This window comes from Triturus cristatus, chromosome 5_1, assembly GCF_964204655.1.
Source record: "Triturus cristatus chromosome 5_1, aTriCri1.1, whole genome shotgun sequence".
In the NCBI taxonomy this organism is placed as follows: domain Eukaryota; kingdom Metazoa; phylum Chordata; class Amphibia; order Caudata; family Salamandridae; genus Triturus; species Triturus cristatus.
Genome location: NC_140587.1, coordinates 550,480,261 through 550,507,019, shown reverse-complemented (window position 1 = coordinate 550,507,019; position 26,759 = coordinate 550,480,261). Strand labels below are relative to the sequence as shown.

Below are 26,759 nucleotides of genomic sequence, written 5' to 3'. Positions count from 1 at the left end.
ATTTGGAATCCTGGGTTCAACAGATGCAGGTCCAGTCCTTCTCATGCAGGCAAGAGAGCAGCAGATCAGCACAACAGGGCAGCAGTTCCTTCAGAGAAGCAGTCCAGCAGAGTGGCATTCCTTTCAGCAGCACAACAGACCTTCTCACTGGCACAGTATCCACAGGTCCAGAAGTGTACTGAAGAGGTGGTGTCTGAGGTCCAATATTTATACCTTCCTCTGGAAGATGGGAGAAAATTCTAGAAATGTTCATTGAAGTGCACAGTCTATCGGCTTTCCCTGCCCTGGCTCCAGACTAACTACAGGGGGTATGCAGCCCTTTGTGTGGAGGCAGGACACAACCTATTCAAGTGTATATAGGGCTGTGCCCAGTTCCGCCCTCTATTCCTGCCAGTAATGACCCATCCAGGCACACCTAAGCCCTCCATTGTGTGTAGCTGTTTAGGAGGAATACACAAAGCCCAACACACCCAGTCATGTTGCCCAGAGACAGGCTACAGGCACTAAATGGCTATGGCAGGAAAATGCCAACTTTCTAAAAGTGGAATTTTCAAAATTGTAATCTAAAACCTGACTTCACCATAAGAGACCATTTTTAAGTGGTTACCTGTTCCCCTTGGAAAGTATCACTTATTAAATGTAATGAGTTAACTTCAAAGTTAGCCTATGGGAGAGGCAGGCCTTGCAGTCGTGAAAAATGGGTTTAAGAGTGTTTCACTACCAGGACATGTAAAACTTAAAAGTACATGTCCAACATTTTAAATACACTGCACCCTGCCATCTGGACTGACCAGGGTCTACCCTAGGGGTGACTTATATGTATGAAAAAGTAAGGCTTTGGCCAAAAGGTTTATTTTGCTAGGTCAACATGGCAGTTGAAAACTGCACACACAAGCTGCAATGGCAGACTTTAAAGGGATACTTAAGCGGATGGCATAATCAATGCTTCAGGCCCACAAGTAGCGTTTAATTTACAGGCCCTGGGTATACATAGTATCACTTTACTAGGGACTTACAAGAAAATTGAATATGAAAACTGGGGATAAGCCAATGTTACTGGGTTTTAAGGAGTGAGCCTATGCACTTTGAACTGTTTAGCAGTGGTAAGGTGTATAGCGTCCTAAGACCAGTAAAAACAAGATCAGAAAAAATAAGGGGAGGAAGGTAAACTGTTTAGGGGAAGACCACCTTAAGGCTGACAGATCCAATAATGTCATTGTAAACTATGTCAAGCCATGTACGGAAGTGCTCATCTAGCACCCATCATCATGGAAGATGGCAGCACAATGCCATTTTCTTGAGTGAGTGCTCCCTTGGGTATTCTTCCAGAGGGTCTGCAGTTACTGGTCTTCTTTGATGCCTGCTCTAAATACCCAGTGAAAGAAGAGATCACAGCATCCGCAGCCTTTAAACACATCAAGACCAAACGGGAGAAGGACTTATCCGAATATAGGTTTCCAGACTGACTCATAACAGACAATGGGCTTTCCCAGCAAAGGGATTGAGTTCCTTAAGTACCTTCTATCCCTATGAATCCATTGCCACAAGAGCAACACATGTTGGTACAATCCTAATTGGGAAGTAGAGTGTTTCATGTGCACACTCAACAAGATAATGTGCATCGGCGTGGAACAAGAAGAATATAGCGAACCACTTCCTACGTCCATACCAGAACACACCTCCGAGCACAACTTTATGTTCCCCTACATCTGTCATGTTTGACCGTGCACTCTGGTTTACCATCCCAGGTGGTCCTGGAAAGATGCGAACACGCCATACAGAGGGAGGGCAGCCAATGGCAGAGGAGAAAGAGTAACAAGAAAGCCAGAGTGAAAAGAAGAGCTAAGGAACCAGACATAAGTACTGAAGCTTGGCAGAGATCGGCATGCAGGAAGCAAATTCCGGATGCCATAAGAATGTGATCTGTTTTGAGAAGGAGGTAAAAGGAACCATGATATCCACTAAAAGAAACTTATCAATGTTTATAAAGACCCTATTCACGGAAACCCCAAGAAAGTCCCAGGTGGATGAAGCCACTCTTGACTGTACACCAGGGGACAGTTTCACATTTAAGGTGTAGAGTCCAGCTGCAGGTGAAAGCAGATCACAAAGATCTCAGAGAATAGAGGAGTGCTAGATTCCAGGAAAGGAAACATCCAGAGAAGTCAGAGAAATCTGTATGGGCCATGAGAGGTACACAGACTCTCTCAGAGACTGGGAGACTTTGGGGCATATTAACAAGGAACAGGGAAAATGAACGCTAAGGGTGCTTAGCGTTAATTTTTTTAACGCCTGCTATCGCTGGATAATATCGCCTGGGTATTGGGTTATTAACAACGCTAACCGCCTAGGCGATAAAAAATCCAGCGATAGTGGCATTTTGGGAGGTTATTGCTGGTAATGCAGCAATAAAACAAACAAGGATAGGGATATCCTTGTTGATAGCCCATGGTGGACTTAGCCATGTAATCCACCTCCCATTGGATTACATGGCTAAGTCTGAAAATTAGCAGACGTAAAAAAGCAGCGTTAACCGTGGTTAGCGCTGCTTTTTTAGTCTCCAACAGGGTTAGCGTGAAGCTTGATAATAGAAAAAAATGTCGCTTAGCGACATTTCTCCTATTATTTTGCTCTGGAACGCCCACTTGCATCTCATTAGAGATGCAAAGGGAAGCGTAGTGAAAAAGGGTGCTAACATGCAAAATCGCATGTTGTTGATAGGGCGATATCTTTATCTCCGCTTCTTTGGCTTTTAAAGCCAAAAAAGCGGAGATAAAGCCCTTGTTAATATGCCCCTTTGTAACTTATTGAGAACATAGCCGGCGAATGGAGAGTTACATGTTGTAAGTCTTGGAGTTTTATTGAAAATAGAGTTTGAAGAGGATGAGAGACGTAGTGTGCTACCCACCACAACGCAGACCAGGCTACGACCAGTTGGTGTCCTGTGCATCATTTGTGCTTCAGGATCGAAGCACCACAGGCACCAGGTGTTACATGATTGCAAACCCCTCTGAGGACACATTGTTACCATAAATTAGCACAAAGTGTTGGTAGTGGCGACATGGAGAAGCAGAGTGATGGAAAATGATGACCCTGGAACTGATGCCGACTGGGAGTTCTTACACCAATGGTGACAGGAGACAATTACACTAATTGTGAGGTTCAGATTACTTGTGATAATGTTTATTTTCACACCGGGAAGATGGGCGGCAATTAGTGAATGGTGTAAGGAAGACCGAGCAGGGAGTAATAAAGATTACCACATGTAAGCTAGACATCACCTCCCCATTATTCTTTCTTGCACCATTCATTACATTTTGAGCGTATGCATAAGCTAATGCAGTTGAAGGTGATATGGTCAATAAGAGAAGCACTGGAAAAGCCAATAGGTCCAACTTGCATTGTGAGTCAATGTAAAAACCTTAAAAACACCTCCCGCAGTGAACCCCCCCCCCCCCAAACTATTACTTTCTCTACACAATGCGTTTATGAGATAAAGAATATTGTATGCAATGATTGAGTGTAGTTTTGAAATATAAAATGGGGCGCCTGGAAACCACTCGAGGGGTTGTAGCTGACGGGGAGCAACCTACCTTCTTCCTCACTGCTGACTGCCTGGCCGGTTCTCGCCTCCCGCCGCCGCAGTTCCATCCATCGCGGCCGCGGAGTGGAGGTGGGGACTTCATATCCCAGGCTCCTTAGCGGCCGGAAAGCCGCCAACGCTGTATCCGTGCCCTGAGGCGCATTTAAACGAGGCTAAGCCCGGGCAAAGGGCGGGCCGTCTGTGGCCGTCCTGGGCTGTACGAGACTGGGCTGGGCCTACCCTCTGAGGTATAGTGGTTCCATCGGCGTCCTGCTAAAGGTAACGTTCCAACCATCACGGGGATACACATTTGAGTTGTACTGCTCCTATCATCCTTGTGTTTTACTCCCAGTTTGATTATTCACTTTGATCTTTTGACACTAACATTCTAAATCATGGGAAAGAGGAAGTTGCCAGATGCTACTGGAGTGTCCCAAGCAAACATAGGTGGGGCAGCCAAACGGAAAAAATCCAAGAAGTGTTGCAAGAAAGTCCTATTGAATAGCCCTGCCGCAATGGATCGTATTGAATCTCTAGTCGAGGACTGTGAACAGATTTTACAAGCTACCCCGGATGTCATATCCACACCCGATACGGAACCCCTCACATCGAGAAAATACCGATCTGGCATGAAGTCCATCCCTCAAATGTTTAGCAAAATACCCCCTCGCCAACCAAAACCTCATAATGAGGAGAAAGCGAGTGAAGAGGGAAGCGCTCTGGCGGTCAATCTTGGACCAGATCCTTTGACTATTGATGTAATCCCAGTACCCATTGACCCCGTAGTGGTTGTGTGCTCCAACCGCTATGCAGTCCTAACTAATAATCCTGATTTGGCTGCACTACCTGAACCAGACCTAGAATATGACCAGCGAATTCTGACAAAGGAATGTGGGTCTCAAGATCGCTCGGGCGGGGGGTACTAGATGTCAGGCAAACTGTTGATCTGTTAAGACAGGAAATCAGTGAAATGAAAACGCTAATTTCCGAACTGATGTCGATTATCAAAAAATCTGTCCCACATTTTGCATTAACCCCTACTGATAAACCTTTACATTCTGTGTTTTGCAATTCAACTCAGATTGTCACCTCAAGACATACCGAAACTCATACTTCCCCTGTCACTTTATCTGAATGTAGCAGAATAGAACCAAGGGCAGCGCATAGACTAGGCCCTAATTCTGTGAACCTTCCCAAGAAGTCCTATCTGACCCCCACTCCATCCAATTATCCTGGCCAGACCAACCAATTGCGTAGTGATCTTGCTCCTTGTCTACCTATGCCCCCCAATCTAGCCAATGCATCCCTAGCCCCTAACAAGCCCACAGTTTATATGGTTGGGGTTCCGCTAGCAAAAGGTAGAGAAGATGAAGGATCATTAAAAAACAAGGTCACCCATTGGATACGCCATGTTAGAGGCTGTCGATCCCTAATAAGGGATGATATTATCCGAGCACAAAGACATAGATCTGAGGATAGTCTCACAGAAACTGTCGAACTTACTCTGGCTAATAATTCCTTGGCTGAAGGCCTTTTAGCCTTAGAGTTTAGAACTTCCTCTTCAGATTCATCTGCCATCCAATTTAGGCAACACCCCCCTGTTAAATTTAATAGGCGAAGGAGTGTAGAACAGGATCCAAAAGAGGCAAACCACTCTGTGCTTGATAGTATTGACTGACTAATTCCTGATGCGATATTGTCAAGTAATCTAGGTACCTCTCCAAGTTATGACATGCAAATGGCCCAACCTGAAAAATCTTCTGGCAGGATTCATATTATTAACGCCAGTGGTGTAGGTGGAGCGAATACACCCCAATTGCATCTACCCCATGTTAACGCTACTGACATTTCACCACCCCTTCTCCCAAATCTCAAAATAATTTCTTGGAACAGTGCTGGCCTGCGAACTAAACTTTCTCTTCCAGATTGGAATGAGTTGATTGCAGGCCATGATATATGTATCTTCCAAGAGACCTGGAGCCTTGTTCCATTACATAAACATGGCTATGCCTGTTTTTGTGTTCCAGCAACCTCTAAGGGGCGAGGACGCCCCTCGGGAGGACTTATAGTCTGGGTGAGCATCGCCCTCAATCTTGAGGTTTGCGGTTTTCTTAACATTTCCCCTGACATAATGAGACTGACGCTGAGAGGGTCTAGGGGCAGCCCTGTCATTGAGCTTTTTAATGTCTATATCAGAGGAACAAGTGGTGGCTCCAAATCATCGATACTAACAGATCTGGGAAACAAACTCTCTTTGTGTTCACCTGATTCCTTTATTTTGGTAGCAGGTGACATGAATTGTACGTTTGAACCCTTGGCCACAGATGATTTCCTTGAGGTGGAGAATGAGGATGCCAGGTGGCTTATTCCACCTTTAACACTATCTTCAATTAAAAAATGGACACCAGTAGCAATTCAATTAAATGCTATAACGTTAGAATTTGGCCTAAGAGCAGCCAATGGTCGTCTCCCATCCGATCTCCATGGAGCTAACACATTCAATAAAATGTCTTGCCCATCGCGAATCGATTATATCCTGATTGATCGGTGGCTATGGAAATACGCAGTGGATATGGCCATAGTTGCATCTATTGAAAGTGACCATAATCCTCTGTGTTTAACTCTGAGAGTCCATGGTCTTCGGCCTCACCAGGCTTCGGCGTAGGTCCCATCATTCTTTCCAAAGAAGTAGTTCCATCAAATTGCAGGAGATACCTCAAATGGCCCAAGATTATTTGTAATGAGCAGAAAATGATAGCCATAAAGGAGGTCCTGCTAGCTAATATTATGGAACTGCAAAAAGCATGTAACGAATCAGATGGGTGCCTAAGGGTGGGGATCATTCATAATGATACAGTCACGAAGATAGGCTCACTTTTTTCGACACACTGTCCTTTGAGAACCTCTAACAAATCTCATAACGTAGTAGGTTCATGGTATAGTTCTGAGTGCAAACAAAAAAAGACTATACTAATTCCGCCGTTAAAACCTCTGACTCTTGCCTAGTGCAAAAAGCTAGGAAAGAGTACAGAAAGGCAGTCACACAAGCAAAACGCGTATGGGAGGAATCCCACTGGCAGGATCTTAAAACCGCTAGTCTGGCTAAGGACGGAAATTCTTTTTGGAAATTGTGCAGAATGTCCTCAGGTTCGGATTTTGACACTATACCCAATCATATTTCTAGCCAAGAGTGGTTTACACATTTTAAAAAACTTTATTCGGGGGAGGATGCTCAAAGCCCTAGAATCTTACACCATCCAATAGCAACCACCTCCACTATAGATATATGTGATCCTTTTGTTGAGTCTGAGGTTTTGATTGCCATTAATAAAATAGTTCCTGCCAAGGCCTCTGGCCCCGATGGTCTCCCTGGTGACCTGTTTCGAGCCGACTCTGAAAATTGGGCAAAGTATTGTACTCTTTTGCTCAATGCCCTTATCAATGGATCACCTGTTCCGGAATCATGGAAAGGAGCTGAGGTGGTCCCAATATTCAAAAAGGGCTTGAGAGGCGACCCTGCAAACTACCGACCGATCAGCCTCATTGATGCTGGTCAGAAGGTGGTCGGCAGAGCTTTGCTGGAGAGAATCCTGCTATGGATCAATGAGAATAACATTCTGTCTCATTACCAGGCAGGATTCAGATCAAATACAGGCACAATTGATCAGGCCTTTAGACTTCTCCTTTTGCACTGGAAGGTGGTTACGATCGGCAAAGGCAGCCTTCATCTAGCTTTTATAGATTTGAAGACTGCCTTTGACCTGGTCGCACGTGACCGTCTGTGGTCAGTCATGAGGGAAATGGGCTTGCCTACGCCAATCCTTGACCTTCTGATCCGCTTACATGAGGGCAACTTCGCCCAGATTAGATGGGGAACCCAGAACCAAAAAACAGCAAAAATTCCTGTTAATAGGGGAGTTCGCCAGGGCTGCGTTTTGGCACCCACCCTATTTTCCTTATTTGTGAACGGGTGGTAAAATTTCTACAAGACATTCCAGCAGATGCTCCGGCCCTGGCGGGCGAAAAGGTTCCCGCCCCCCTTTTGCAGATGATACCCTGCTAATTTCTAAGACCCCGGCAGGGCTGCAGAAGCTCTTGGATAGATTCCATCTGTTTTGCAACTTAAGAGGACTGATCATAAATACTTCAAAGACCAACCTTCTTTCGTTTAACTTACGTAGACCTTCTAAATGTATTCTTAAATTGGACGGAGTCCCCCTCGAGTCTGTGAAAACCTTTGATTATCTTGGCATCAGAATCTCTGATAACATTAGTTGGAGACCCCACTTAGATAAGATGCTTCTTAATCACAAGTGGGCCGCGGGGGTCATTATCAAAGAACATCGCTCCTCACAGAGCAGACCTATCGCACCCGCCCTAGTGATATACCAAGCAAAAGCTGTCAGCTCCGCTCTATACGGTGCTGAGCTTTGGGGCTTCGATGATGTCAAAGAATTTCTGGGTCAGAAAATAAATTTTTGAGGGAATTGGTCTCAGTCCCAAGGTATACCCCTCTCAACCCCTTATTTTGCGATTTGGGCAGCCGTGCAATCAAGGACTTGGCAAGACTGCGTCCCCTGCTTTTTTGGGCCCGCTTATGGCGAACCCCTGAGTTATCAGAGGGTCTCAGAGAAGTGATAAACACTCCGGGCTCACACAGAGTTGGCTGGCTGTGTAACATCAAAAAGCTTCTTCTACAGTTAGGATTTAGAGAAGCTTGGGACTCTGGCAAACTACTAAACAAGATCGATCTTAAAAGAGCCTATTGGTCATGGATTGATACCCAAGAGATTAGCAAACCTAACCAAGGTAGATTAACAGAAGCCTTTTACTCACACAAACAAATTGTCAGCCTTGAGCCGTATCTTGACCTCATCCAGAAACCAAGAGACAGAACTCTTTACATTCAATTTAGACTAGGCACATTACCTATCCGAGAGTATACTAACAAATGGAAGCCTCCCCTCCAGACCACGGCCCTTTGTCCGAGCTGTAGTGAGAAAGTCGAAAGCATCGCACACTTTATGTTCGAGTGCCCGGCTTATAAAAACCCAAGAGGCAGATGGTTAAGTCCAGTCTGCAGACAGCTCGGCACATCGAACTATCGTGTAGCCCTCAGGATTTTGCAGTCCGATACCAGCCCAGTACTGGTTTGTGGTGTGGCGAAATTTCTTGGGTGGTCTTGGATAATTAGGGTCAAGAATCTTCACCCCGATACGATTTCTTAGCTTTTAAAAAACCTTTTATTTTTTTAGCTTGTTTATTATCAAATCAAAAGCTTTGGGACATATATGGAAATGTAATTCTTTCTTATTTGGATGTAAATATCCTGTACCAAATGGATTTATTAAACTTTTTAATATTCTCTCCCAATCGATAAATTGCATTTTTTATGTATGTATGTTGTTGCTTTTATGATATAGTATTTATCGAAATAAAGCTTTGATGATGTTGATGAATATAAAATGATCCCCCATGCATTACAATGCATGTACTCCATAGGTGGTGGAATGATACGCCTACCAGCTAATATCATGCGTTGATAGAGAAATTCTCCAGTGGGTGGAGCCAAAGACCATTCAATGTTTTTAAAGAATTTGTAACAAGAAGTCAGGCAGACAGCTGCGCTGTCAAGCTAGACCTAAAAAAAAATGCTAACCTATGCCATAACCATGCACAAAGCTTGCCAAGTACAAACATCAAAAGTAGCACATCTTAATCAAAGCTGCCTGCAGGATAGCTCGACCGAGTTGTATAAGATTCTACCCTTGAACCAGTAGATAATAGCAGGCAAAGTGGTAGGAGAGGCCCATGTTGCTGCCCTACAGACATCCAAAAGAGGCGCCCCGCTAGCAAAAGCCCTGGACCACCAAAGATGAAAATCATGCCCTTAAGCATAAGCATGAACGAGTTGTCCTAACCCAGTTACTGACTGTGGCAGTAGAAGCTTTGAAACCCTAACCAAATACAGGTCAGCTTTTAACACACCAGGTAGAACCACCTTCTCATCCAGATAGAAAAGGAACATGCTTTTTGGCAAAAGAGTAGGCCCAAGAAAGAAAATCAAATCATTCAACATAACCTTTGGATACGGAGTCGAACAGATTAAGGATCCCAGATCCCCTAAACTCTGAATAGAAGTTACAGCTACTACGAAAATTATCCTACAAGACAACAAATGCAATGGAATTTCGGACTATGGACAAAATGGGGAGTGGTGGTGGTGGTGCGGGGGCTACAAAACCTGCAAAACCAAAGGCAGATTTCAATGTGGTACCAAAACCAAGGAGGAAACCCCCTAAGCAAGTGACTAAGGAATCCATGCTCCCCAAACCACCACAAGGTGAGTGAAAAGCTCTAATTGTGGCCCATTGGGTCTCTTCAGTAGCCATTGCTAATCTCAAATTGAAACCATTCAATAAAATTCCAGCACTGATGGAGGTGGACACCACAAACACCGAAGACCGTTGGGCAGGCAAGCTGATTAAAAATAGACCCTCTGGTGTTCATAAGCCCTGCTAGTGAACATTCCCCTCGATTGATGTATCACAGCTACTGCTGCATCAAGTCAATCACTTTGTTAGAGTGCTATCAGCTTCCAGAACCCTAAGCAACTCATTTTGGGAGAGGACTGTGGACTGTGGCGGGCAGGGAACTAAAGAAATTATCCTAGTGGTCGCATACTCCCATTTCTCTATGGGAGCTTGTGCTGTAGCCATAAACCGGCCGTAGCGCAAGCTCCCATAGAGAAATGGCAGATTCTGTTAATCCCTGCACTGCGTGGCAGGGGCCTCAAGGTGAAGTGTGAAGAATCTGCTGTTCAATCACTTGCGGGTAGCTGTTCCTAGGAAAAAGCTGACCAGTCAGGTCGCTAGAAGGACAGGTGCGGGGAACTCTATCAAGGAGTGTAGGTTGGACATTCTAGAGGGGGGATTCCTCCTTGTTGAATAAGTGCCCTCACACCCCCAAGTGGGTGTCATGCTCATCATCGGGTGTTGTTCCCCGTGAGGGTGGCGCTGCTGTCCCCCATGGGCCCTGCAAGAGGGCTCTTTGTCAGAGATCTTTTCGAGGAACGCTGCAGTGATGAGTGTGGGTGTGCGGGGGTGGTGCAAGTGAGTCAAAAGTATCACACTAGTACCTTGAAAAAACGTTATTCTGGGGTCCGTGTGATATGGTTAAAAACTGGAGCCAAGAGGAATACTCTTGACAAGGTAGTCAGAATTGGGAGTATTTTCCTTCTGCGTATCTTAGCGCTAGTGGAGACAGAAACTGATTGTATCAGGTCGACATGTTTCATGCCTCTAGTGGTCCCTAGTGGATCCAGTGACGTTTCTTCAGGACCGTGCAAAGTGTGAGAAGTGAAATACAGGGGTCTGAGACGGCGACACTCAGTACACCCAATAGAGATACCTAAATTCAGGTGTGGTCAGGGCCACTCTGCACCCAAACGGATACGACCACCTTAGTTGCAAAATCCAACCCAAAAAGTCGTTAGGGGAAGCTTCATCGGCAAGGAGCACGATATAGGGAATTAAACATTGACTTCCCACAAAACAAGCTTGTTACCTGCCCTCCTGGTCAGGTAACAGGCTTGTTTCGTGGGAAGTCAATGTCTACTTCCCTATACCGTGCTCCTGAGCAGGTAACAAGCTTGTTTCATGGGAAGACAATGTCTACTTCCCTATATCGCGCTCCACGCCGATGAAGCTTTCCCTAACGACTTTTTGGGTTCGATTTTCCAACTAAGGTGGTCGTATCCGTCGTCATACCTGGATCTGAGGTTCGCCTTTTGAAAGCAGAGCCTGAGTTTTGGTTGTAGTGAAATATGCCCCGTACATGCATCACTGCATTGGGTGGTGCAGACAGCACTGAATGAGTTTCCTTTACCAGTGGGCAGCCAGTGAAGGCATTGGCGCAAGGAGTGACGTGGCAGCCGCTGCTCGGGTCATTTGGGCTACATTCTTCACTATGGTAGAATACAACAGGATGTTTGCGGCTGATTTTACATCATTTTTGCTCCATTCTTTGTGTTTAGTTTCCTTCTCCTTTGTTAATGCCCTACAGGCCTTTCCTATAATTGATAAGTGTGATTGCGGTACTTCCGCCAGTTCTGCCCTCATGAGATAGTTGGGCAGAATTAGCTGCTGTGTTTTCGTCGGCACACGCAGATGGACATTCTTTGCTATGGGTGTCTTAATGTTATGTGGGATAGATAACTGGGAGGCTGTGTCAACGGGGAAGCCCAAAGATGGCATTGCTGGTCTTTGGAATTTAGGATGCAGATTTAGTAGTTTACTCTATGTTTGGGAAAGTGGTCTCCAACGATATAAATGATCTAATTAATAATTAGTTGTGGGTCTGTAAAATTAAAATAATTAATTGTGCCCCATTCCTAAGATCAAAATGACAAAAGGAGAGCAGAGCCCTGGAGCAGTTATGGAAACTGCACATTAGCCCAGAAAATGAAATAATATGTGTGTGCTATACTGAAGAGTATCCTTGCTCATTCTCGAGTTCAAAGTTCAAAGTTATGTGTGCATCAAACTTGGGATCGGTGTTTAGTAATTCATTTCCGCTATAAAGAGGAAAATTCCCTACCAACAAATATGATGCATCAATATGACAAATATTTTCTTTAAATAAATGAATCGTGAACATGTGAAACTGTGTATTACAGCATCAAAAGGAAGAGAATAATTCCACATATTACCCATCGGTATCCAGTCCATCCCCTGTGCACCGCTGGCTCCCATCTTTCATCGCTGGGTACTGGCAGGCCACACACACGGTGTACCCTTCCCGCAGGTACTGCATCCAGCGAGCATAGGGCCGGGTTTCTCTTGTGCAGTAGAAAGATAGGGACTCGATCTTAAATTCCACACAGTACCTAGTTTGGAGACACGGAGGCCAGTCAAAGGATTAAAAGCAATTCTAATTATAAAAAATAACAACCATTAACCATTTATTGTGAAGTAGTAGTGGAAATTCCAGTTGACCATTTATAAATGGTTTTTAATGAATTTAGTAATTGACATGTCAGTTTTTGGAAACTTTTCTATGATTCACAAAGCTCCCCGGAAGCATGGATGGAAATCGTTGTGAGTCCTAGACTTCCCTGTGTGATCCTGCACATCTAGACTTATTCCAGCCTGTCGGACCATCCACCTGAAGAGGGGCAGATATGCGTATTTGCAAATTTATCTGTTTACTTTAAAAAAAAAAATTTAAAAAAATGAGGAAATGGTTTTCGGTGTGGAGAAAGTCATTGCTTTGCAGCCCTTTGAAGAATGGGCGTATTTTCTTTCACTCCAACACCTAACATTAGTTACATATTTACATGTGCTTGAACTGCATGAAAGGACACTGATATTTATGAGAACCCTCAAACGTGAGTGTTTGTAGGTGTTCCATTAATTTTGCATGGACAGCTTCTGCAGTGCTTAATTTCTAAAAAAATAAAATAAAATAAATTAAGTGCCAGGGCCCTCCTCGAGAGGCCCTTCCAGCTTGCACCACCCATTGCCCCTGCCAGCACTGCCAATAACCAGCATAACCAATACCTGTCACACTCCTACAAGTGTGACAATTCTGACTACTCAAGGCCACCCAAAGCTATAAATGTGGCTGATATTATTCATCTTTAATGTATATTGAATTATTAAATATTGTTTGTCTGCTCACCTCAGCATTTGATAGACAGTGCCACAGTGCGGTAGACTGTCATTAGAGCTGGTGTTAAGAATAAAATGCCAGTGCCGAGCACCGGAAACGACCGGCTCAAATTAAGCCCTTGGACAGCCTCTCTTTCAGGCTCATTTTCTCCCTCCAGCGCTGAATTTAGCACAGCGGATAATCTGCTGTACCAGGGCATGTTCTGCCTTGCAAAGCTCAATCTTCGAAGGGCCCGGTTCTGTGACTCAGTATCTCAGTATGTACGGACACGGGCATTATGCTATTTGAGCCAGAATCTCGGACTTTCTGTTAAATAAAGTGACCACCTAACAGTCCATGCGCATAACAAAATCCAGGAGAAAATATTTGCGCTGATGAACTGGAACTTCCACCAAGGGATTTCTGTTTTTGAAATAAAATCTTACAACACTTAACTCTGTCAGGACACCTATTTCTTAATGTTGAGAAAATATAGGGTGGTGAACTTGCAATTATGAGTCTTTCTACTCCTAAAGCCACAAATACTACTTGGTCTTCAACTTAAATCCTGCTTTGAGCTGTAAAGTTTATACATTCTCTGTCATATACATTTTTCAATTCAGTGAATTATTTCGGCAAGAGCATTGATTTTTGGTGCTGCCTTGCTGTAAAACCAGCTCTGCCACCACCATTTTATCAACTTTTTCTAGTTTATGTTTTTCTACCGGTAATAGAATTTTAGTGTTCTATGTGCGATGGGGCTAAGGCCTTCATTTATAGGACTCAGTAGGTATATTATTAATAGAGGGTAATTGGAAGTGTATAAAAAGAACCCATTGATTCATATGACATCCACTGAGGATGGGTAGGAACATTGGTTGTCTCAAAAGAAAACTAATCAGAACGTGGAAAAAATAAAGGCTCAACATCTGATGAGAACACATTGATTATGGTCTAGAAAATCTCAAGAAACATAAGCAAGAATCAAGCCTGGTAGCATTTTGTTTATATAAGTGCAAGCAGAAAAACACAATCCATGATTGAACAGCATTTAATACGAAAAGGATATGCAACTATTTAAATGTGATAAAGGCTATAGAAGCAAATTGTCAATAGTAATGTGCAGTAGAAAATAAAATTTACTCAGAATCTCTCTTTGTTTCTCTCTCTCTCTCTCTCACACACATGCATGCACACACACACCTAATTTCTTAGAGCATTTACCTGAGGTTTTCACCATAAAATAAAAATAAAATGAGCAGCATGATATTACAGATTTCCCCCAAGGGGTTTAGTGTTAATTATTCCAAAAACGGTTCATAAGAAATTTAGAACCTGATGCCAGAGTTTATTTACACATGCTTTTGTCTAACAAGATACACTTCACTGACAGATGGTTAAACTGATCATTATGGACCAGCTTGCTACTAGTCATCAGTTTCAGTGTTAAGGGAAACAAAACAAATGTGAAGTGGGATAGAATAAACTCTTTTGTTAGACCTGGCATCCTTTGTGTGTTTATCCCTAACTTTTTGCCTTCAGACCTCCTGTTTTTGCTGATTTGGCTTTCAATGGCTCTAGGATTCTGCACACTTTACCACCACTGACCAGTGCTAAAGTGCTTATGCTCTCCTTAAAACTGGTAACTTTGACTTATCCGCAATTGGCATATTTCATTTGGTTTAATTAAATGCTACTAGTGGGCTTGCAGCAGGGATTGTGCCATCCTCCTAAGTAGCCCTTAAACCTGTTTCACGCCTGCCATTGTAGAGCCTGTGTGTGCAGTTTTAAACTGCCATGTCGACCTGGCAAGTTAAACCTATTGCCAGGTCCAAACCTACCTTTTCGATAATTCTTATGTATTCCAGTGGGCAAAACGTTATTTCCTGGGTGAGCATTAAGTTCTGTGATCGTATAACTTGATAAGCAAAGGTTATTTTGTGACATAACCTAATAGTCATGTTTCTTTAACATTGTAGTGAACCCCTGACGAAGTGCCAGGAAGGCACGAAATGCATTGGGTGACGCAAATTATCTTATCGAGGAGCAACTATGTTATTTTCCATGCTACAGAATAAGGTTCGTTATGGCATGTCTATAGCATTAAGGAATTCAAATTGGACATAGTGTGTCTAACATGTGAACTAAGAATAACTGAACACATTGAATGATTTAACCAGAAATAAACATTTGAGATGAACTTGACTAATTGGCATCCTTATGCACTTGAAGGCTGTGCGTCCGGTGTGGGGTGGGTAATCCGCCCCACTTTCTTCAGTGACTTTTATAAAGTTAGCATTTCTTGCCTTAATCATTTGGTGCCTGCAGCCTGTCTCTGGTCACATGACTGGGGGTAGTTGGGCTTTGTGTATTACACCTATCGGTGTAGAGGACACTTTCAGCAGCACCTGCACGTTGTCTGCTTTCGTCCCGAGCAGCAACGTGCAGGCCGTGTGGGGGCTATCTTGTTTTAAATTCCTACTGACCCAGGACAAAGGCCTAAGTTAAGAGGCCATCAGGCCTCCTTTTGTTTGATTATCCTGGCTAGAAGCTATCTGGAACCTCCCACTTAGATTCAATGCACTATAAGAATGTTAGATGTGTTAGTCTTTCCCAGTTTTACACAAATAACAATTTAAATACCACTGTTTTTTTTGTTGTTGCTTTTATAGCACTACTCATTACAATGCAAGGTGTCAGAGAGCTTAACATCATACATAAACATTATACATTGACAATATGCGTGTATAATTCAGTGTACAGGATGTGTTATATAAAACAGTGAGGGTTACAATGTGTAGGAGTCACATGCTTCTTATAGCTCACTGTGCGATATTAGAAGGATTACAATTTATGAACTGCAAGTAACAAGGATCTTTGTGTTAAAAGAAGTGATCCACTTACCTAGCTACATAAAATACAAATCTGTCATCTGCATGTTACATGATGTGCTTTGCAGGAGACACATTAACCCAGTATGCAAAGTAAGCAGTGTGTCATGCACCCCAGTGCAAGGAAGGAAATGGGTCCTCTGGCTGCTGTTTTAAGTGTAAAATAAATATAGCAGCACCCAGGATATGGTGGGCTCCTCGTCCATCTGGGCTCCAGTGCCACTGCATCTGCTGCACCAATGAAAGCTGCACCCCCTATAGCCAGAATCTCAGGTAGATTTACAAGAAAGTGGCGCAGTGCGGCACCGCAAGCCTTTTGGCTGAGCCATCCTGCTGCACTTTCAAAGCAGAGGAATGCAAAAATATTTACAATGATATGTCGCATTCCTGTGCTCTCCCCTGCGCTGGTGCTCAAACAGCTGCCATGCGCTGGCGCAGGCCCCCTTGCACCATGGTGCAAGGATGCCTGCGTCATGGGGACATTGTTTTTGTGCAGGAAGGGGCACCTTCCTGCACAAAAACAATTACTACAGGCATTTTCCTTTTCAATGTGTGCTGTAGAATGCAGCACACATTGAAAGAGGAAAAAAACGAGGAGAAACGAATCCTTGTTGTGCCTCGCTACGCCACCCCTAGGGTGGCGTAGCATACTGACAAATTTACAGGTTTACTAATCCTTGTAAATCTGGAAATGTGTCTGGTTCCATGGGTGTTGCATGGGAACACCCACAGCAACACCCATGGTATGCCCCTTTCAAGCAAAGTGCTGCGTGTTAAGGGGGTGTATTTACAAGGACAGGAGAAGTCACCCAGGGTGTCTTTTCCTGTCCTTGTAAATATGGGGCAGGGAAATGTGCTGCCAGTGCGTCAGAAAAAGTGAGGTTTGTAAATCTGCCCCAGAGAATCTCACGTGGCCTCAGACAAGCACACTGGACTCAAAACAGACTTTGATACGCTGAGAAAGAGTCGGCATGTTTAGTAGAGACTAGGCAGTAGAGACTGATATGTCAACACCAAGTAGAGGTAGCATAGCTAGACCTTTTGGCACCCGTGGCGGTCCATGCGTTTGCCGCCCTGCGGCAGCCGCATGTAAGAGCCAGGCGGGGGCTGGCGATTCCTGCATTTGCCACCGCCCACGACGGCTGCAGGTAAAACTGGGGGTGAGGCGGCCACCCCAAAAACTCGTGCCTCCCGTGTTGAACCGCCCCCCTCTTGCTACTCCACAGCCAAGTTGATGTTAGGCCGTTCGTTCATGATCCGCTTCACATTTCATGCCATGAGATGAAGGCATTTATAAGGAACAGTGGTCCCATTCAAAAAAGAGTAAAAATAAAGTACCACAATTAGTACAATGAAAAATTGGGTTTATGTATAAGTCAATGCAAGAATAATAGGATAATATGAAACAATAGTGAACAAATGAAAAAACAGAACAGTGAGTGAGTTTATGCTGTGGCAGGGTAAAAGGGAAATCAGCCGATTTCCAGAACCCAGGCAAGTGACTTAAAAGGTGACTTTTTTAGTGCAGGTAAATAAGTAGTAACAAAAAGTCAGTTAAACATCTCAAACTCCAACATTTGAATAATAAATATCGAGGAGTTTAGAAATGGTTGTCGACGACGTTTCAATCCCTGTGGTAATAGTGGGATCTCTTCAGGACAGGTAGATGGCAGGATTACCTGTGGAGTTAGCCTGGGGAGGGGAGAGAAAGCGGGGGAGAGAAGGGGAAGAGTATATCATAAAACAATATGAGGGTAGGGAAAGTAAAAAGGGGTTGAAATCAAGTGCTCAGTGAAGGGTGCGAGGGGGAGGGAAAAGGGGGGAATAGCGGGTAAAGAAGATGAAACCAAGGTCAAGGTAACTGGTAAAGGGAGAGCAGAGATGTAAAGAGTCTAAAGGCAAGGCAAGTTAATTAAGGGAAGGAGAAGGCATGTGGGAAGAATTGAAAGAATAGTGCATCCCAGAAAGTGCCAACTGAAAGGAGGAGTACCAAGGAGGTGAATGGGGGAGAAAATTAAGGGAAGTGGTGCGAGTGGCGAATAGGAGGACAGAGTAAGAGGGGACTTACAGGAACGATAGTCAGAAGCACCCAATTAAGGAATTAGACATCCGGCGGTTACCAAGGGGTGTATAGGTCAAGCGGAATCCCGGAGAGAACCCGAGATGCGGGTCGGCGGCCACGGGGACAGGACCTCACTGGATGTGCAGCGAGGGGTCCTCAAGTCCCGAAGAATGCGGGAGTCCGGAGGAGGGTTGCGTGAAGGTAGCGCGATGTCGCTGCGGGTAAGGAAAGGGTAAAGTAAGCAAGGGGTCGAAATTGCAGCCATCTGACAAGGTGCAACGGGCGCGGGGACTGGAGAAGCTTACCGGGTAGAAAAAGCGGAGATCCGCGATCTGAGGTCTCCAAGGGCCGTTCTAGGTGGGTGGTATGAAAGCTCGTAGAGTACGAGTGGGTCATAGGTCCCCAGCGGGGGCGGAAGTAGAAATAGGCGCACCCACAATTGGCAATAGAAGAAGGACAAGAATCATGCAGGGTTGCGGCGGCCATGATGGAAGAGTCGAAGGGTTCTAAATGAAACCAAGAGTGGTGCTAAGGGATGGGAAAAAGATAATCAAGGAAGGCAAGAAGGATAGCTGTGGCCAAGGTAGAAATGTGGAGAGCATCAGGGGGAAGTGGAGAGGGAAACAGTGAGGAGAGCCAAGAGTGGTGCGAAATGCGGGGAAGGGTGAGTGAGATAGAGAGAACTGGAAGGGGGTGTGCAAGGAGTCAAGGTAGAAGGGAATGGGTAAGGAATGCAATGGGGCGGGTGGTGGGAAAAGGTATAAGACAGAGAGGGGGTGAAAATAAAATTGGTAACAATAATGAGGAGAGGAATTAATGGTAATTCCAAAAGAAGGAAAAGGAAAAAACCAAAAAGTGGTAGAAGGGAATGAGGGTAGGATGTTAAGGGGGGCACGAAGTGGACGAGAACAAGCTAATCAGAAGGCAAACAATGAATAATGAACAAGTTAGAGCAGGTTAGACCAGTCCTCCAGACGGTTAAGTCCTGTGTGGAGGCTGTCAGTACGGATTATCCATTTGAATTCCTCCTTGTTGAGAACAGCAGCAATGTTCATGTTTCTTGAAGATTGTACGATCACACTGATAACTTGCCATTTCATGTCGTCCTCAGTGTGATTCAGTTGTGTGAAATGTTCAACAAGCGGCGCATTAGCAGTTTTGCAATGAATCCGGCTCCTATGTTGGCAAATCCGGATTCTAATCTTCTGTGTTGTTTGTCCCACATAGATCAGGTTGCATGGACAAGTTATGGCATATATAACATTATTGGTATTGCAATTGGAGAAATGACTCAGGGTGATGTTAATGTTAGCATGCACAAATTTTTTAGTGTCCGATGTGAACCTACATACACTGCATCCCGCACATTTGAAATGGCTCACCAAGGGTGATAAATTGCAGAAGGTTCTGAGGGTGGAGTCCCTTTTAGTGTCAGGGAGTGTAGCCCTAACCAAGTGGTCTTTCATACTCTTGCTTTTTTTTGAAAGCAAAAAGGGGGCGTTCCATTTCGAGGTTGCCAGCATTTAATGTGGGCCAGTGTCTATTGATACATTTTTTCACTATGTTGGAAATCGGTGTAAATGTAGTAACACAAACAAGTTTGTCGTTATTTTTCTTTTCTTTGGGGGTAAGTAGAATCTCCTTAGGGCAATATCAGGCTCTTTTTAGTAATCTCTTCACTAATTTACGTGGGTAGCCCCTGCTGGTCAATTTCTTTAATAGCAGGTTAGCTTCAGAAAAATAGTCTTGTTTGAAGAAGCAATTGCGCCGTATGCGAAGAAACTGTGAATAAGGTAGTGAGTCACGGAGGGCTCTAGGGTGGTGGCTGCTGTATGACAATAGAGTGTTTTTTTCGGTGGGTTTGCGGTAAAGAGTGGTGTAGAGGCCCCCATTGTGAACAATGATGGACAAGTCCAAAAATGCTATCTGTTCTTTGCTACTGTTGACAGTAAACTTAAGACCATTGCTGTGAAGATTAAGCCAGTTGTGGAATTGAGAGAGGTGGGCTGTAGTGCTATCCCAGATGAGAAAAATGTCATCTATGTAGCGCTTCCATTCTAGAATGTGGGACCTGAAGGGGTTGTGAAGGGATAGTATTCTGTTTGTCTCAAGCCAATCCATATAGAGTAACGCAAAATTAGGAGCGAAAACTGCACCCATCCTGGTACCTTTCACTTGTTGATAAAAGGTTCCGTCAAAAAGGAAAAAATTCTTAGTGAGGCAGATCTTGAGGAGGTGAGTAATAAAAGAAGTCGGGACGGAGTGGGGTTGTGGTCTAGTATTAAGGGTAGAACAAATGACGTCAATACCTTCATCATGGGGAATATTAGTGTAAAGCGTCTCCACATCGAGGGTGCAGAGAAGGCTATTGAGGGGATTGAAGGGCAGTTCCTGTACAAGGTTGACCATAGCCATGGTGTCCTTAATGTAGCATTGCGTAGTGGGGACAAAGTCTCTGATAAAGTAGTCACTGTACCTTCCCAGTGGTTCTAGAATTGAACCACATCCGGAGACAATGGGGCGTCCCGGAGGTGTGGTGGAGTTCTTATGTATCTTGGGTAAAGTGTAAATCACTGGTGTACGGGGGCATTTGGTATTAAGAAACTGGAATTCATTCTTATTCAAAAAGCCTTGGGCCAGGCCTTCTTCAGTGATGTCCAAAATAAGCTTTTCGATCTCCTTGGTGGGATCAGTGGGAAGTATTAAGTAGTGGTCTGTTCTAGAGAGTTGGCTTAGTATTTCTTGTTTGTAGGAATCTGTGTTTTGGATGACAATACCACCGCCCTTGTCCGCTGGTTTGATGGTCAGATTGTCTCTCAATGGGGGCCTCTACACCACTCTTTACCGCAAACCCACCGAAAAAAACACTCTATTGTCATACAGCAGCCACCACCATAGAGCCCTCCGTGACTCACTACCTTATTCACAGTTTCTTCGCATACGGCGCAATTGCTTCTTCAAACAAGATTATTTTTCTGAAGCTAACCTGCTATTAAAGAAATTGACCAGCAGGGGCTACCCACGTAAATTAGTGAAGAGATCACTAAAAAGAGCCTGGTATTGCCCTAGGGAGATTCTACTTACCCCCAATGAAAAGAAAAATAACTACAAACTTGTTTGTGTTACTACATTTACACCGATTTCCAACATAGTGAAAAAATGTATCAATAGACACTGGCCCACATTAAATGCTGGCAACCTCGAAATGGAACGCCCCCTTTTTGCTTTAAAAAAAAGCAAGAGTATGAAAGACCACTTGGTTAGGGCTACACTCCCTGACACTAAAAGGGACTCCACCCTCAGAACCTTCTGCAATTTATCACCCTTGGTGAGCCATTTCAAATGTGCGGGATGCAGTGTATGTTGGTTCACATAGGACACTAAAAAATGTGTGCATGCTAACATGAACATCACCCTGAGTCATTTCTCCAATTGCAATACCAATAATGTTATATATGCCATAACTTCTCCATGCAACCTGATCTATGTGGGACAAACAACACAGAAGATTAGAATCCGGATTTGTTGCAAAACTGCTAATGCGCCGCTTGTTGAACATTTCACACAACTGAATCCTACTGAGGACGACATGAAATGGCAAGTTATCAGTGTGATCGTACAATAGATATGTATGCTGACGCCGTATTTTCACAGAATCAGAGACCAAGTAATGTTATATGGAAAGTGTTGTTTGTTGATGCTAGATAATAACCTTCCTGTAACAGGAAATTATGCAGGAAAATGTACTAATAAAAGATATTCAAACAAAAAAATCAGTGTGATCGTACAATCTTCAAGAAACATGAACATTGCTGCTGTTCTCAACAAGCAGGAACTCAAATGGATAATCCGTACTGACAGCCTCCACACAGGACTTAACCGTCTGGAGGACTGGTCTAACCTGCTCTAACTTGTTCATTATTCATTGTTTGCCTTCTGATTAGCTTGTTCTTGTCCACTCCGTGCCCCCCCTTAACATCCTACCCTCATTCCCTTCTACCACTTTTTGTATTTTTCCTTTTCCTTCTTTTGGAATTACCATTAATTCCTCTCCTCATTATTGTTACCAATTTTATTTTCACCCCCCTCTCTGTCTTATACCTTTTCCCACCACCCGCCCCCATTGCATTCCTTACCCATTCCCTTCTACCTTGACTCCTTGCACACCCCCTTCCAGTTCTCTCTATCTCACTCACCCTTCCCCGCATTACGCACCACTCTTGGCTCTCCTCACTGTTTCCCTCTCCACTTCCCCCTGATCCTACCACCTTTCTACCTTGGCCACCGCTATCCTTCTCGCCTTTCTTGATTATCTTTTTCCCATCCCTTAGCACCACTCTTGGTTTCATTTAGAACCCTTCAACCCTTCCATCATGGCCGCCGCAACCCTGCGTGATTCTTGTCCTTCTTCTATTGCCAATTGTGGGCGCGCCTATTTCTACTTTCGCCCCCGCTGGGGACCTATGACCCACTCGTACTCTACGAGCTTTCATACCACCCACCTAGAACGGCCCTTGGAGACCTCAGATCGCGGATCTCCGCTTTTTCTACCCGGTAAGCTTCTCCAGTCCCCGCGCCCGTTGCACCTTGTCAGATGGCTGCAATTTCGACCCCTTGCTTACTTTACCCTTTCCTTACCCGCAGCGACATCGCGCTACCTTCACGCATCCCTCCTCCGGACTCCCGCATTTTTCGGGACTTGAGGACCCCTTGCTGCACATCCAGTGAGGACCCGTCCCCGTGGCCGCCGACCCGCCGGTCGGACCCGCATCTCGGGTTCTCTCCTTGATTCCACTTGACCTATACACCCTTTGGCAACCGCCGGATGTCTAATTTCTTAATTGGGTGCTTCTGACTATCGTTCCTGTAAGTCCTCCTATTCGCCACTCGCACCACTTCCCTTAATTTTCTCCCCCATTCACCTCCTTGGTACTCCTCCTTTCAGTTGGCACTTTCTGGGATGCACTATTCTTTCAATTCTTCCCACATGCCTTCTCCTTCCCTTAATTAACTTGCCTTGCCTTTAGACTCTTTACATCTCTGCTCTCCCTTTACCAGTTACCTTGACCTTGGTTTCATCTTCTTTACCCGCTATTCCCCCCTTTTCCCTCCCCCTCGCACCCTTCACTGAGCACTTGATTTCAACCCCTTTTTACTTTCCCTACCCTCATATTGTTTTATGATATACTCTTCCCCTTCTCTCCCCCGCTCTCCCTCCCCGCCCCAGGCTAACTCCCCAGGTAATCCTGCCATCTATCTGTCCTGAAGAGATCCCACTATTACCACAGGGATCGAAACGTCGTCGACAACCATTTCTAAACTCCTCGATATTTATTATTCAAATGTTGGAGTATGAGATGTTTAACTGACTTTTTGTTACTGCTTATTTACCTGCACTAAAAAAGTCACCTTTTAAGTCACTTGCCTGGGTTCTGGAAATCGGCTGATTTCCCTTTTACCCTGCCACAGCATAAACTCACTCACTGTTCTGTTTTTTCATTTGTTCACTATTGTTTCATATTATCCTATTATTCTTGCATTGACTTATACATAAACCCAATTTTACATTGTACTAATTGTGGTACTTTATTTTTACTCTTTTTTGAATGGGACCACTGTTCCTTATAAATATGTACCTACCCTTGGTCCCTTCTGACTCCTAGGGTCTCCTTGTTTCTTACATGAGATGAAGGTGGCAGCATTTCTTAGCATGGAGGTGTGCTAACAAGGCAACAATGCCCATGGTATCTAGCTGAGGTGAGAATTTGTACTTTTAACTAATTTGGCGCCTGTAACTAGTATGAACGTTCTTTGTTGAGGTCTGAATATCAGCAAACTGCAATTTGTGTATGAGTCATACGCTCCAATGATGTACAATTTGTATATTAGATTCCTAATTCTCATATAATATTAATAATGAAGGTCCCTCTTTTCAAATTGTTTAAGCGCGCATGGTGTAATGAACTTGGGAAAGTGTGTACACAACGCTTTGGGCCTGGCTCCATAGATCTGTGTGTCCATCAGTGTAAGGCATGTATAAACCCCAGCGCCGCAAGTATGGGCGTAGTTTATATTTTCTTGACAGATTTGCAACAAATCAAGATATTGTATATATCGAGTAAGCGTTTACTGCTCAGCTCGTGTGCCTTTAGGAATGCCTGCCCTGATGGTATCTGCAGTAAGTGGTTGGCGAGACTCCCACAGATGTAAACACACTGAAGGCTGAAATCAACGCCCAAACACCACTGACAATAAATCACATATATGAAATAAAAAAAAACGCCTGTGAATCAAACTGCACCTGTTAACCGAATACTTAAAGGATATTAATTCATTTTAAACAGTGTATCACACCCAAACGTTGGAACTGAGGTAACAACACCAAAAGGACGACAGGAGACGCGAGGAAACAGTGTACTTACTGCGAATCTTCGTCAAGAGAAGACCGAATAGGAGATAAGGCGCGCCGTATTCTCTCCTTGTTGTAATCAGAGGTTGTGATGAACGCAGGGACTACAAACAGAAAAGTACCATGATGTAAATGAAACACGTGACCCGTGTCAACTTCGCAGATAGTGGTGACATCTTTAGCTTTGAGCTCTCGGTAGCTTGTGAAAGAAAGTGTTTTTTAGGCATTCACAGAGTATCAATGCATCTGGTACTAAGGAACCATGTAGAACGGGTTTAAGCTTCCTATCTAAAAGGCCCTAGACACCAGGGGGCAGATTTACAAGAAAGTGACGCATCTGTAGAGATGCGTCACTTTCCCTGCGCCAACATGCCAAATTCTTGCGTCACCATGGATGCGCCGTATTTACAATACGGCGCACCATGGCGCAAGGATTGACAGATGCGTCAGAAATTCTGATGCATCCGTTGACGTAAAAGTCACGCATTGCTGGAGTCGTGTCGCAAGCACGACGCAGCTCCAGCAATGCTCAGGGCCGCATCAATTCTTACGCCTGCTTCAAGCAGGCGCAGGGTCTTGACGCAGCATGGACGTAAAAGTGACTCAGTGAAATCTTGTAGATTTCACTGCATCACTTTTACGGGGCTTACTGCGATGGAACGCCCACCCTGCATACATTAAACCTGACGCAGGTTTAGTGTGGCGCAGGGCTTCACAACATGACGCATCTCCTTAGATGCGCCACGTTGTAAATGGGCCGCAACTTTTACGCTGCCGATGCGTCACAAAAGTGATGCAACGACGGTGCAAAAGTGATGCAAGGGGCTTGTAAATCTGCCCACAGAAGTGTCCAAACGATCGCAAAACCCCCGATAAGCGTGGCGCCGTGTGCCACGCTTATCGAAACATTTCCCCAAAAAAGGACACAGTCTACTCAACCAAGTGCAAAAACAGCACCCATCATATAACCACATGCTACATGTTCTGTTTATGCAAACGAACACGCGGGCACTCGGCACACGAGAGACAACACTAATAAAATGTATAAATTAACAAGGCAGCAGTACTGGAAGTCTGCACACTGCGCTATTATACAAAACAACTAGAAAGTACGTGATTCCAAAAGCCATGCCCACCACCAGTAGCGCTCTGACACTTTTCACCAGGGGCAGAAGGGACACAAGGAGGATCACACAACAGGTTAAACAAGTATTGGCAATGCCAATAGGTTTGGCTTATGAATGCACGGTCAAGCCACACCTAAAAATCCATGTACTTTAAGGACTGCTCCCCTCCCATCTGTGCAGCTCTGCAAGGCATGCTGTATTTAAGTATAGACTTGAAGCCCCGCCCACTCTCCACCCATGTTTGTCATTAGCTTGCGTCATTGTCCTTCGTAAATGCTGGCTTCTGATTCATTAATAGGGTTGTTAGTCCTTCCTTAGTACCGCCTTGTCTTCATTTGTAACCTCCCATTAGAACTGTCCCTTTTACTTCTGTTGTTACACAGTCTGTCTTATTTAATCTGCAAACACTATGGGGCATATTATCAAGCACAGCGTTAAAATTATCGCCGCTTTAGTGGCAGAAAACTGCTGCTAAAGCGGCGATAATAGGCTTAATAAAATGACCTTGAGAATTCCCATAGAAGCCCATGTTCTGGTGTCAACATGGGCTTCTATTAGAATTCTCTGCGACATATTATCAAGCACATTATCACCGCTTTAGCTGCAGTTTTCTGCCGCTAAAGCGGCGATAATTTTAACGCCGTGCTTGATAATATGCCCCTATTTTCTTTAATGAGTTTCTCCTACTGCAGGCACGACATGCTTTCCTGCAGCATTCAGTGCACCATGCGCGCTTTCATGTTCCAAGCAGCCCAGGACAATGGCGGCCGCTTCTTTGAAATGAAATAGGTCTTTACAAGACTTTGAGCTATTGGCATTGTAAATGGCAATGCCTTTTATTTATGTGTTAATTATCAAAACAGATAAATAAAAGGCATTGTCATTTACAATGCCAATAGCTTAAACTCTCGCAAATGCGAGCCCTATTGTATTGCAAATGCTTGTTTGAGGAAGCACACAACTTCTGCCCAATCAAAATACGCACTCATGGCTCCCAACAAGTGTGCGGAGACAAAGCCCCTCTTTTGGAGATTTT

General features: G+C 44.4%; 1 protein-coding gene across 2 annotated transcripts in view; it reads right to left on the bottom strand.

The window, feature by feature from the left end:
- The window catches only part of SBSPON (somatomedin B and thrombospondin type 1 domain containing), a 139,696-nt gene that overhangs the window by 13,906 nt on the left and 99,031 nt on the right, over nt 1-26,759 (bottom strand). For both annotated transcript variants that reach the window (XM_085605432.1, XM_085605431.1), the window contains exons 3-4: nt 24,610-24,700; nt 12,294-12,470 (exon numbers count right to left, since the gene is read on the bottom strand). In XM_085605432.1, coding sequence (XP_085461558.1) covers nt 12,294-12,470; nt 24,610-24,700 — 268 coding nt within the window. The remainder of the gene's footprint in view (nt 1-12,293; nt 12,471-24,609; nt 24,701-26,759) is intronic.